The 14,046-nt window shown below is 46.1% G+C and overlaps 1 protein-coding gene across 4 annotated transcripts in view; it reads left to right on the forward strand.

Moving 5' to 3' along the window:
• Nucleotides 1-14,046, forward strand: part of LOC117210589 — a 258,899-nt gene that overhangs the window by 211,379 nt on the left and 33,474 nt on the right. For all 4 annotated transcript variants that reach the window (XM_033453749.1, XM_033453757.1, XM_033453765.1 and 1 more), the window contains 3 exons: nt 5,393-5,710; nt 9,255-9,552; nt 9,980-10,125. In XM_033453749.1, coding sequence (XP_033309640.1) covers nt 5,393-5,710; nt 9,255-9,552; nt 9,980-10,125 — 762 coding nt within the window. The remainder of the gene's footprint in view (nt 1-5,392; nt 5,711-9,254; nt 9,553-9,979; nt 10,126-14,046) is intronic.

The following is a 14,046-nucleotide window of genomic DNA, read 5'->3' on the forward strand; positions in this document are numbered from 1 at the left end:
TAGAACAAGTGGAAGTGGTCAACGAAAGGATTAGCAGAGTTAACAAACCGGTAAATCAGATCGAGAACATTAGGTAACAACCTATGGATTCGTTACACTTTTAACGACTTATTATATCCTTGTTTGAATCTTTTATTCGCAGGAAATCATATAAGATGGGGTGTACAAATTGAGCGCTGTGGCATTAAAATGTAGAATATTTCGGAAAATGGAGTTAACAGTTTAGCCTGTGAACGGCACATTTGTTATAGTTCTAACGGCGATTTCGGAATTGAACCACGTTACGACTCACGGTTAATCTTTTCCACTGTATCGATGGATTCGTGGGAATCGAATGAGCCCTCGACAATATTCGTGTTAGATATAATAAACGTTAGAGATGAATAGCAAATGACTCGGAGGGTTAACGACGTTTATAGTCCTACCCCGTTCGAAATCGTCACACTTAAGAAACCATAATTTGGGGAGCACGTTCGGCGACAGACACTCCAAACTTTCGACAAAGTCTCCTCCAGGCCGTACGCTCGATTAATGGTTCAAAGGGTCAGGGGTCGGGCAACGATTAGATGTGATTTTCGTCCGTGCATTCGTTAGTCGCGGCCCGACACGAGGGAGAGCTCGATTTCCGGAGGAGGGAGCGAACGTTTGCCATTAGACGCACATCCGATAAGGGGTTTGCCGAGCTAACGATTTCTGTGGTGGAAAATTAAACGGAAGGACGGCCAGGAAAAACGATAAGTCGCCGCCATGTCGAACCTGTCACGTCCCTCTTATCGGAGATGGCTGGAGAACGATTCGGAAACCACGACGTTTACGCGTCGTCCTTGATATATTAATGCTTTAAGAACGCTCCTGATTCGAAGGAAAATATACTTGCGATTGGAAAAAATACTTGCGAATATTTCGAAACAACGAAACGCAGAGAAAAGAAAAAAAACGGAGACAAGAGAAGGAGAATAATCTATAAAATACTGTAAATAATTTTCGTGTTAAAGCATCATCGGTCGAAGAAGCTATTTCTCGAAATACGAAAATACAGGATATTCTGAACAAAATGCTTTTTATGAAAGAACCTGTACGTCGTTGGAGTAGAACGAGGTACAGGGCTAAATGGCTGAACGAGCTGAGAATCATCGCTTTCCCTTCCTAACGAAGGTCCCCGCTCGCAAAACCACCGACTCGTTTTGCTCCGTTTGGACTTCGTTAAACTTCCGCGGCGGATTGAACGCAGCAGGAGTTCTCGATCGAGAGGCAGCCGCGAACAGTTTCCCTATTTTCGAAGGGCTTTCGTCGTTTTTGCGGTTCAAGTACCGCGCAATCTTAACGGACGAACGTACGAACCAAGTAACAAAGAAGAGAAGTTTCACAGCTCGCTGTCTTTCTCAGCAGTGGGCCAAAAAGTTTGCCAGTGACACGGCTGCGAACTGTCGATGATTCGATGTTCCGATTTTCTCGTGACGATTCGAGCAGTCGTTGAAACGACGAGTCTAAACGAAATTCTACGAATCATTGGAATCTTTTGTCCATACGCGTATAATACTCTGGAAAAACATGGAAGAACAACGATGTACGAGTAACAGGAGCGTATTTTGCAAAATGCGATCGCGACACTGCACAAAGCGTAGGGTATCGCGTATCGATTTAACTTTGGAAAATTCGGCGCGTGATCGACTGGGTCGCAGCTGCCAGAGGAAGGATTCGTCTCGTCGGTTACAACCGACCGAAATTGTTTTTATTTTGATGGACATTTTAGCAGAAAACGCTGCACCATGGCGTATCGCTGTTAAATCGAATTAACCCCTGATGCGAAACACACAGGCAAACATATAAAAAAAAGCACGGTAAACAACGTAGAACAAGCGAGCGTGGCGTTGCTCTTTTAGGTGCATCTCGCTCGCGTGATCTTTGTATTGACACGTTCGATGCCAGTACGCGTATCGGACGTACCCCTAATCGTAAACAACGAAAGGAATCGTTTTTACCAAATTACGTCAAAACTACGACGTGCGTATAACAAGTCCTAGTGACCTCAAAGGCGATCGATTGTTGTGGTAATTAATAAGATCGACTGGATAGCCGAACCGGCCGAATAGGAACCCGTTCACGTGCACTTAAATGGTGCGTAATGTAATTTCACGAAATTGTTCGCGTAATATCCCGGCTTTGAGCGCGATGATTTGCTGGGGAGAGCCAAATGCCTCGCTGGCTATAACCCTGGCCCGATATTAAATCGAACGCGCATCCGGGAAAGGAGAGAAGTAAACTGTGCGTCGATGCCGCTTAATCCCTTTGTGGAGTGTTAGCCGATGCGAATTCAGCATAATTCAAACTTAATTAAGTCACGTTCGTCCCAAAGCGAGTGAGAAATCCAGCCTGATGGTCCGTGGTGAATGAAACCGCGGAATTTATTTAAAGCCGATCGATTTGCTGCCTCTGTCGCGACAAGAAATTTTCTAACGGTCGATATTTCCCCTGTTTTATTTGTAAAACTGCGCGAGCCTCGAGTAGATACGTCGCGTCAAATCAACGAGATAAATAAATAAGAGGCGCATACGATACAATATGGTACGTAAGATGGCGTAGAAAAACGTGTAGCGGCTTTAAACCTTGCCTCGTAGAACGAGCGGAATTTTTTCTTTTTACTATGCTATGATTCTCGCGTTTGCATATAGCGGTGCAAAGTGCACCGAAACTGTTTTTTCATAGAGCACCGTATCGCTCGAGTACACTGAAAAATGTAGCTTTATATACCCCGTGCAACGTAGTTTCGGACAGTACTTAGCAGCGTCGAAGAACATTATACGTTTTTTCGTATTACGTCGCGCCAAAAGCGTTTAAGCGATCCTCTCTTTTAACGTACACGCACGCACACGCACACACACACGAGATAGTTGCTCCTGATGAATTACCATTTTAGATTTACGATTCGATAAACGGAAGAACATGAGAAAGCGTATAAAATCAAAACAACGTTCCTAGTGATTACCGCGATACAGATGAAACAATATATCATCCGGTGAATACAGTATATCAAGTGAAAAGTCGCATAAAAACGTCGAAACGAAGCGTGAAAAACATTAATCAAAGAGGCGAGAGCTTAGTTCAAATGAATTGTAGAAAGTCACACAGTGAATCTACCTACGACTCCCCCGTGCGATTTCGCTTTTACACCCTGACGCGGATTAACCTTTATCACGGTTTAATTCTATTCTCCCTACGATCACGCCACTTGCTGTTTTATTTTCCTACATATCTTAAATCCATTCTAGCGCAGCCGGTGTCTTTTTTCTTTTTTTTAATATATAGCACGGCGTAGAATACCATCGAAGCAAATCCTGAACGAAATCGGAAACGGAATAACGGATCATAAACATGTAGAAACCACGGTAAAGGGAAGCTCGATTGCCAGCATTTACTCTTCTACGGGTAACATATCACGTTTGATCGATATCGAAAGCAATCTAACCCCAATCGACGGAAAAAAGGACAAATATGTGAAAAAAGACTCAAGATCCGATGATCGATGCGACGAATAAAGTAGGCGGGATGTACATCGGAGACCGAGATTTCCGTGCAGAAGAGGATAAGGTAAGATGTGTAGCCAGCTGTTGGAGAGGCGTAGAAGGCGAGCAAGGTTAGCAAAGAAGGATCGTTGACGCGAAGAAACCAACAATTATCGGTTCGGTGTGGCGAAAACGCGACTTTCAAGAGGTCACGGCTAAAGAACAGGATTTTATCGGCGCATCTGCTCGACTGGCACCTTCTTCCTCTCTCCTTAACCGGCGTCTATGCGACGAGGTTTTCCAGAGAGAAGCAGCCAGCCAAGATCTCATAGACGCGTATCTAAATCACATCTCGCGGAAGAGTCGGCTACCACTTTTTCCTGACGTTTCTTTCTCCTGCCCCCTCCTCCACGCCGGTGCAACCCCTCGTTCTCGGCCCTTTATCCCCATCCCCGGCCATTCCTCTTTCGCTACGCTCCCCTTTTCCTCTTCCTTCGTACTTTTTCTTCTTGCCTTATTTCTCTTCGTTCTCTTCCTCCACAGCCGGCTTCCTTTTTTGATCCCTGATCCTTCGGGGCGAGGACGCCGCGAGCAATTTGCGAGGATTCGAACGAAAAAGCTCGTTCCCCCGGTGGCGGTCCTCGCTCTTTTGCTCGTCAGCCGGTCCAGATTCCGGCGCATACGGCTCAGTCTCGTTTCCACGAGTTCCCGCGTCGAATTTGATCCCCGCCGATAGATGCAGAGATCTGGCGCGAATCCTGCCGCCTTTCCGCGTCTAGCAGCCTCCGCAGCTCGTCAGCACGAACCCTCTGGCGAAAATTACTCGCTGCTCGTCGTGATGAACGGCGGATCGTTTTTCTCGGATTAGACTCGAGCTTTGCAACGCTGCCGCCGGATGAGAACAGTGCCGGTGGACTGTCCTAAGTAACGCGGGGCTGCTTTTAAACCAAAGTGAAGGAATAGTCACTCGATAAGAGGTGCTTGAAGCGAAGCTTTCTCTACAGATATTAAATAAGAGTGTAGCGCGTCGCAGATTACGATGTTAACAATAGTAGTACTCAGAAGGAGACGTTATAGAATTTAGAAATCAAAGGATTTATAGGTATAAGCTTCGGGTTAAAAATTATATTTATTGGAGGAGAAATAAAGAGCTATAGGTTTTACATTGAAAAGCGCAAAAGTTTATTACAATGAATTTATGGCATGTTTCGAAGAATTTGATTTGCATATGATTGGTTTCGAGATGGCTTTTGTTGGTTTAATCAAATCACTGGACAATGGAATTACATACCTTGTTATTGGGCTTCTGTGGGATTAAAACTCACTTAACGTTAGTATTAATTCTCTGCAAATTGAACGATACGTTCGGCCAATAGTTGGTATACAAGTAGTACGAGAGTGCTACACGAGCGTGTATCGCTCGTTCGAACGTAACTTTTATCGTGGAATATCCTATAAATTACAGCGGGTCCGGGGAAAACGTTGAACATATTGGGGAAATATTCGTCGGTTCTCCATCAGCCGGCAAAATTTTATGAAAACAGACGCGTAACTCGTTAGGCACTCGCCTTACCGAATCGAAATTCATTTTCGTGATTCGTGTCGGAAATAAAAGACACGATGATATACCTTTGCCGGTCCAACATACGATCCTTCGCGAATCTCCAATTTCATCGATATCCTAGGTGAAAAGCTGTTCCACGGACGATCCCGAACTGAGAGCTAGCGGGAAAAAAACGAGTGCTTACGAAATCGTGTCGAACGAAATTTCATCGTACGAAGAACAAAATCGCAGACTGCGAAACGACAGGTGACACGCGACCGATCGCGTCTACGCTCCCGTCGGTCGTCCATATTTACGATGAAATCGGTTATTTTGGCCGTTTCAGTGGAGGAACTGGAATGCCTGGCCACCTGGAAGGAGGGCAGCAGCCGTTACCTGGTGGGCCGTTTACATCACGGACACGCGTCCAGTAACGAAGATCGATACCGATGCTTCGTCTACGAGAAGGCCGGCCAGACAGTGCAGAGTAATCTACACAGAGCTGCCATGGGCATAGGAGCCATGGATCACGATGTCGGTTTACAGAGTGGACCGGTGCCCGAGGGCGCGGCCGAGATCTACCGGGTGGCACAGAGCGGTGACGCCACTTGCAACGGTCTGTTCAGCCCTATGGAAGGATCTCGAACCATGACGCTCATGAAAGGTACGTGGCTTTCTGAATACAATTGATTTTCAAGAGAGAGAGAGAGAGAGAGAGAGAGAGAGAGAGAGATCTTTCCTTCGAATAAATTGTCTCGAGCAAATTTAGCTGCACGATAAAATAGATTTCTTTAGGTAATTCGTCTTTGAGTATTTGTAGAAGAAGAAGCGTTCGTTACAGATGGTGTTCACTTCCGTAAAAGAATTACACGAAGAAGCGTGTTTTGCCAAGTTGTATTCAGAGTTTAACGATTAGGTTAAATTTGGCGTCAAGGCAAACGAGTATGGCGGGAATAAGGTCAGGTTACGAAATACGCGAGAAAGCTCGGGAGAAAAGAAGGAAAACCTGTATCGTCGGAGGAATCACGGTCTGAAAAATTTAGCTCTCTCGCAGTGTCATTAACGGGTCGTGTCAAAATGGCGGATCCATAGCGCGAAGAAGGAATATTTACACGCTACTCCACTTCCTCGGTACGGTCTTCTCTTTTCTTCGGCCCTTGCGCGAGCGCGCGCCACCGAACTTTTCCTCTTTCTTTTTCTCTCTCTTTTTTCTCTCTTTTTTCTTCGGCTTGCACTTTCTTCTTCGAGAGTTTGCTAGCCCGTATCTTACTGCGTACAGTTTCACGGCAAACTTCGTTAACGGATTTCACTTGAGTAGATTTGTAGAGTCTTTCGCTTTAAGCGGCGCCCCGCAGCCTCGTCGCGGCATGGGCGCGCCACTTTCTTTCCCGAATCGTTTTTAGTCGAGCGAGAGTCGCCGACACGCGGATGAAACTGTCGGTCGAAGAAATGGCGAAGGTAGATGCCGGCAAACGGTCAAGACAAGGGGTTTGCTCGGATCCAAGCGCGCCACACAGCGTCGGTTCGCTGCTTGCAAGCGCCCGTGTCGTTAATATCTCAATTCTTCTTGTGGAAACGGCACCGGAGAAATAGGAAGGGAGCGACGCCAAGAAACAGCCCGGGAAATGGATTAACATTAAATCTTTTCCTCTCTTTCTTCTTTCTGCTTGGTTTCCCTCGTGGCTGTTCTCTCTCTCTCTCTCTCTCTCTCTCTCTCTTCTCAACCCTATTCCTTTTCCTTTTCGACCTGCTTCTCTCCCTATTCCTCTCTCTCTCTCTCTCTCTCTCTTTCTCTCTCTTCCTCTTTATCTATCCGTCGTTGAGTACCTCTAACTGCAGCCACAGGCCGGCTCGAAAGTTTGTTCAATTAGCCTGGACTCTTCCGCAGAGTCAATACCCCGGGAAAATTACTCGGCTGCGTTTTCATAACTGCTCGAAACGTGCGGTTTAACCAGCGAAAGGGAACTTAGCCGAGGCCGTAGACCAAGTCCGAGACAGGGAGAAATGTCTTGAAACATGGAGGAGAAGAGCCTCCGAACCGTGTTCCGTGCCACGAGGCCCTTCCCGAATAGGCAATTACGTCGGCGAACCTGCTCGTTAATCGAACGGACGTGCTCCGAAATTTCCGGTGGTAAGCTACGTTCGATAATATTTGGACAGCATCGACTGGACAAATAAAATCACCTGATCGGTGTGCTGTCACGCGAGACAACCATATCCCTTCTCTGATTTCATATTGTTCTAACCTAATGGAATTAGAGGAAATTCGAAAGAGGCGCAACAACCGCCAGTTATACGTGGAAACTTTCAACGTACCGATTAACGGCCAGATTTCCGAGATTTTACAAACTGTAATTACTGATTTCGTTAAAAGTTGGAAGGCAGTGAAGTTAGTTGCGAGCTCGGCGCGTCACTCCGCTTCATTATCGACGAGCTGGAACTTGCACGTAGCTCGGAACATAAATATTAGAAATCAATCGCGACATCGGCGGATCTCTTTCAACGTTCTGGGCTGAATCGTTTGCAGTCAGCCCGATACGAGGGAGTTACAAATTCAACTTTCCGTCAGATTTTTATCGGTGTCGTTAAAATGCAGATTGGCAATACACGACGGGGAACGGGAAAAATAACGGAAAGGGTCGACGCGGACGGGGGATGCTGGGGTGAAAAAGGTACGTGCGAAATCGAAGAGAGAGAGAGAGACGGATTCACGGAGAGTGAAAGAGAAGCGAGGAGGAAAAAGACGGCGCGCGGCTTGATACCACGAAAAGATAAAGGACGACAGCAAGTAAAACAAGGGAAATGCCATTCGATTTTTACGATCACGGAATTTGTATCTCGCTCGTCCGCGTCGTGGACTTATCGAGGGAGCCGCTGAATTATTTCCATTCTTCTCCAGGCTGTGCAACAATGCTTTTACGTGCCATAAAACTGCCCGAACGTACACTCTGTCAATCCTCCATTCGCCAACCTTACCCCACGCTTCTTTCCTTATCATACTATTCCTTCGGTATTTCTCCTTTGAACTTGCCCCGTCTCTTTCTTCGTGTATCCCCATTTTCCTCCTATTTTCCCATCCTTTTTCCCTATACTTTTTATATATCGTGCCTTTTACCCTTCCGTCGTTACAGCCCGGCTATTCTCTTTTTTTCCCTTCTTCGTGTCCCATTCTCCGGCATCCCTTTCTCCGTGCTTCGCCATGTCCTCTCTTTGTCTCTTGCTATCCTGCTTCATCCCTGCCTCTCTTCCGTTCCGCTTGCTCCTTTTTCATCTATCTACCGGCCTATAGACCGCGTTCCTCTTCTTCCTTTTTCTCGATGCTCGTGCTCGCTCCCTCTTTGTTATCCATTTTCCTGCGTCAACCTTTTCCCCTCTACCCAACACCGTCGAAGTGGCTCCTTCTCACGTCCGGATTTTACACCCCCGAGCCAGAAGTGGAACACGTTGGGAAGTTTCTAGAGAGAGAGAGAGGGAGAGGGAGAGGGAGAAAGTGGGGAAGGGTAGCTCTAGTGGACTGACGAGATACTCGAACGATTCTGTTTCGCTATCGAATACCTGCGTCGACGTTTTACCGGCTGTCGTTTCGTAACGTCGAGGAGTTTATGAGCCAGTGTGGGCTGACTGCGAAATTTTCGGAGATCGCCTCGTCCCGATCGTCTCTTTCGTTCTTCTTCGTCGATCCCTTCTTATTTCCGCTCGCTTAATTCTCTCGATCTCATTGAAATGGTCGACGATTCTCGTCGATCGATGCGAGAATGCGAATGTCTGGATCAAACTACGGAAACGTTCATCCAAAGAGTACGGGAGTGCGTCTTGCCGGGTGAACATTATCGCGATAATTCCGTTCTTACGGCTATTAGACTTCGTCTTTCGACGGCGTTCGGCGCGCGACCGTCGACGACTACGATCGAATAGAATTAAAGCGACGATTCCAAGGTCGAGTCGATTACGCTCAAGGTCTGGCGTTGGCCCGCGCCACTCTCAAATATTCCATCGAGTCGGCGGAAACGAACCGTTTAAGCGACGCGGATAAAAACGAGAGGCAAACGAACGAACAGACGGATATCGCAAAGTCCGTATTCTAAATACGTTTTAAAACGAAAGGAGCTGTTCCGTTTAACGCCGGTAGCGAAGTTGAAAGAGCGGGAGGGCAACTCGTGGCAACAGTCCAATCAGCATTAAATAAATTGGTTTCCGTACGCTTTCAGTCTCGCCACCCGGCCAGTGCCGATTTCCCAATTGGTTAACCGGCCACTCTAGCGGCGGACTGACCTGGCACACCCTCGACCTGACCAGATCTTACACGTTCCATCCTCGGAACGCTTCCCTGCACGTAACCAGATCGAATAGCAGTTCCTCGAGATTCGAAAACGGTCCCCTAGACGGACAGTACGTTCCGGGTCAAGAAGATCAGGACGTAAAGATCTTATGCAACAGCATCAAACAGTCTAGCGCTGCTCAAGCGATGACGATGACTATGTTGGTCGCGCATTTCACCGTCGGTTGGTGAGTATAACCGCTTTCGATCGCTAGCATAAGGTTTGCCTATTCTTGCATGTTTGTTTTGTCGTTTGTACGCCACGAGCGGTTAAAAAAAGAAAAAAGAAAAAATAGGAAAAATTTTCATCTTTCTGTAAAGGAAAAAGAAAAAGGAGAAAGCTAAGGACGCGAACGATAAAAAGGGAAAAAGTTCGTAGTCTCCGAATGCAGGAACGGAAAGAAAAAGAAAAAAAAAAGGGCAAAGAACTCTGCCGATAAAAGGAAAAAAGAGTACAGTGTTTTGAGGAACGGGTTGCGCCGGACGCGCGCTACAATCGCGGTACCATTGTCAGAGTAAACAGTCGTGTTATTGTTCGCGTGGCGAAACGTTTTACCAGTCTTTTACAGGGCAAAGGAATGTGCGGTTTTTATTCGGTATTCTTCCTGTTTTCAGTCGGAGCGGTTTCATGTGCATGACGTTCTACCGAAGGGACGGTCACGTGATAGAAGTGCAAACCGGAAGCGCCGTTTCAAGGCCGGAAGAAGCTTGCAGCACGCCCCATTTTCAACAGCACAACATACCCTTCCTCACCTTAGTCAGTAAGTACAATAGCGTTGTCTCGATATCGTTCTTTTATCCCGTTGATCCGTTTCGAATTCCGGTCTGACCACGTCTGTTCTTTTCTACTTAGAGAGCGCTATCGTCGTTTGCGATCGATCTATGCTTCATCAGCGATTCGAATTATGTCAATGACTTTTTACGAGAATAACCGATTCGTTATCGGCAATACATGGAAGTGGGAGGTTGTATCTTACAGATTGTGAAAAAGTACGTTGCTCGAAACAATTACGGTGACAGGCCCTATCTGTCTAAACTCCATTTACTGGAACGAAATCTTGCCGATTGAATCCAGTTATCCGAATGCGAACTTCTGTTATACGAGAACGAAAAATCGTAGAAAATGGGAAAAGTCGTCTGAAGTGCAGTTATATGATCTGTTTGTAGTTCGACGAGTACGATCGATCAAAATGGAACATCGCTAACCAGTCTCGCGATTTTGTCAGTCACTTTGATTTTGATGGCTGCTCCTTACGTTTGCATCATTGCCGTTTCGTTTTGATCATTGCCTTAAAAACGATCAGTTTCGTTCGAATAACACGGCAATATACGTATATGACTTGCTCGTCTCTGTTCATTTTGTTCGTGCGATAAAGCCATTCGTGGCAACTTTAGTTGCTCCTTATTGTTTCGAACAGTGTAATTACGATTCGTAATTGTGAAACGTAAAAGGCGATCGTCGAATACAGTTTCTCTCGGCTTGAGTCGTCGTTATGTCGTTTTGCTGCGGTGCCGTGACGGTAATATCGGGCTCTAGCGAGAGGCAAAAGTTCGATCGCTCTCGAAAGAGTAGGTTGCCCGGTTACGCTCGATTTGCGTGACCCTTGAATTTTATTAGCTCCGTAGAAGAGGGGCAGAGTCCGAAAAGAGAGAAATATCAAGCAAGAAAAAAAGAATGTTGGCTGCCGGAAACTGCCTCCAATGCCGATAAACCCCGGAGAACTCGAGCTACGTGGAAAAGTTTCTGGTAGTGCGCGGCTAGAGGATTTAGTGCGGCAACATTGTTGCCCCGGTTGGAAAAGCAGGCCGGTGGTGTGAGGCTTGACCGATACCTTTTGCAATTTTCGATCGTTTTAGATCGAGAATGTTTCTACGTTTTATTGGCAGAAGGAGCCACGTAGCGATGGGATTAACTCGATGCCTTTCGAACAACTCGCAACCGAATCTGAGAAGCTTTCTGAAAAAGGGCTCGCGCAGTTTGTTTTCCAGTCAAATAGCCCAATTATTACGAAATTCTTATTTGCTTTCCTATGCATAGAAAAAAGAAACAATGTTCTTTAAGAGATTCCGTATTTATCAATTGAAACCGCAATTTTTGTATACCATACTCGAAGCTCCACGATTATTGTTCTATACACACATGTCTAGTAATTCGTGATATCGTGTAACGATCATAGTACACCATTTTGTATTTGTTGTCAGACTCAACGATTTTGTTATTTTTCATATGTTCATACATTCAAAATCCACTATTTTATAAAATGCTACGATTATATGGTTTTCGTTCGATCGTTGTTCGAGGACATTGGTAAAAGTTAAGAGCTCGGTTGATCGAACGAAAAGGAGAAAATGCGGAAGGAGAAATAGGGCGGCGGTAGCCTCGGCGATTTGTCAAAATCCCATGAACGACTTCTAAGTTATATACCTATCGTTTGGTCGGAACGGCTACCTCTAGTTCCTTCGACCGATCGGAATGTAGGCGAGTGTGAGCGTACTTCGACACATACGGTAACACGACGATGTATAGCAGTCAGTGCACGCGTGTATGGCTATGTTATGCAACGGGTGGTAAACGAATCTTCCTGGAGAAATTCAATTTTGTAGGGAGCTGGTGAAGCGCGTCACGAAAATCGTTGAAACCGCACAAATATTTTGTTTCATCGTTCCGACGATGGTTCGTGTGGTTTGGTTTGGTGGCTCTGTTTGCCGATCACCTCTTTCTTCATTTGTTTTTTGTTTCTGCATTTGTTGCCAGTTCGAGGTGTATCGTGACCGCAGGCCGGGAGTTATTCTTTTTTAATCGAACCGTTGCGGTTTCGCCCTTTTGATTCTCGTGTCAAAAGCGCTTTATCCGTCGATCTTTTTGCATTGTAAAAACGTGTCAGGATCTTCATTGATCTGTAAGTACGTCGCGCAACGTGTTCCACGAACGATGTTCGAATTTGGGAAATTCCCTTAAATCATTTAAAATTCATAAATCGACCGTTGATAAATTACCGTAACGAATAAACGACGCGAAGATATTTTGCGCGAGCCATCCGAAAATCGGAACAACAGGAGAATTCTTTTTTCTGCGTACAATGTGTCTTAACTATTCTCCGGTACACTTCTGTATCGCTTTCTATTTTCCCTCGTTCGATATCCTGATGAAAACTTTTCGTTTCCTACAGATCCGCATCTGCTGTCCTGTGAAATATTCTTTGAAAATTTTCAAAGAAAATATCCCACGTAGCCGGTTCATTCGCGTAGCTTCCCATCTACAAGTGCAGCTGATACTAATGCAAGCTGCGATATACGTCTGGTTGGTCACAACGAAATATCCTAGCCCTGCGACGATCCACCTTTTCGAACTAGCTTCCCTTATCCCAACACCTTCTTCGTCCTACACCTTTCTCTCTTATTTTCGTTCGTAGTCTCCTCTTCGCCGCAACTTACACATCTTCGGGGAACGCTCGGTTCCCGAGGGTCGGGTTTGTAATCCCGTGGGAGTTATTGGATTCGGTTTGATGCAGTATTCGTTCGCTCTACCTCCCTATTCGATCTCCCCGCCTTCCTCTAACGTCTGGCCAGCTTCGATTCCGAAAGCACGCTTCCGATTCTTTTCTTTCTTTCTTTTTTCTATTTTTCTTCTTTTCTTTTTAACGAGATCCGTGTTACTAAAGCTAATTAATCGCAAAGTCCCACGATTGCATCACGAACGGCATATTACTCGGCTTCGAAGCGCGTATTGGGAACTGCTTCCTCCGATGTAACTCGGCGGTAGGATAAGACGAATTCGTGGAAACCGGTGAAAATTCAAAAACCGACGGTTCGCAGTCAAAGTCGTTTCGTCGCGGTTTTACGGCGCTGTCAGATGATAAAATTATAATCGTGCGAAAATTGAAGAGAAAGTTTGCGGCCGGGTTCGAATCGATCAAGCGGAATCCAAGTTTCAACTTGTACGAAGGATCAAGAAGTTTCGCCAAGTAATTCGCCTGAGTTTCTGTCCAGAGACTGCGGACCGACCAAAAATTCGTTGCCCGTAACCGCGTCCGTGGGTAGGCGTAGCGCGCGATAGATCATTCGTTTCACAGGGAAAATGCTTTGCCAGAACTGTTCCCGTTCCTCCCCCTGTAGCCATAAGCTATACAATATCCGCCGGTGCAATAAAGTGGACCATCCACCAACCATCCATCTTTTTTCGTAGCTCGCAAGCTTCCTTTCGCTTTCTTCCTCCTTCGCCCGCTGTTCCACCTCTCTTCCTTCTCTCTTTCTTCGGCTCGTTTTCCTCCTCGACCAAAGTTTTATGAGCAGCCGCGTGGAAACGCGGCCAACGACACTGGTATTCCGTCGACGGCGATGAATTACACCTTCGGAAGAAGAAGAAGGTCTCGTGGATTCGGCCGGCTCAACGAGAACTTACGCGTTTCGGTTCTCGTGTGTGGGCGAGAGGCTGAGATTAGTCGCGAATTTGTCGTTACGAGTAACGGCAAATGTACGAGCAGGACGATTTAGCGCAATAATCGTCTTTATCGTGTACTCGCTGGCTTATAGTTTTATGTCCTGTTCGTCAGGTTGATCAGGTGAGACGAAATTGCGCGGATTATGGCGCCGAGATTTTCCACGATCGAAAGTTTTTGCACGAGGATGAGCGGAGGTAGGGACGAGTGAGTAGAAAAATATCGTTTAACGGTGTCTGTAGA

The sequence above is a fragment of the Bombus bifarius genome, unplaced genomic scaffold (assembly GCF_011952205.1).
Source record: "Bombus bifarius isolate JDL3187 unplaced genomic scaffold, Bbif_JDL3187 scf7180000007968, whole genome shotgun sequence".
Taxonomy (NCBI): Eukaryota; Metazoa; Arthropoda; class Insecta; order Hymenoptera; family Apidae; genus Bombus; species Bombus bifarius.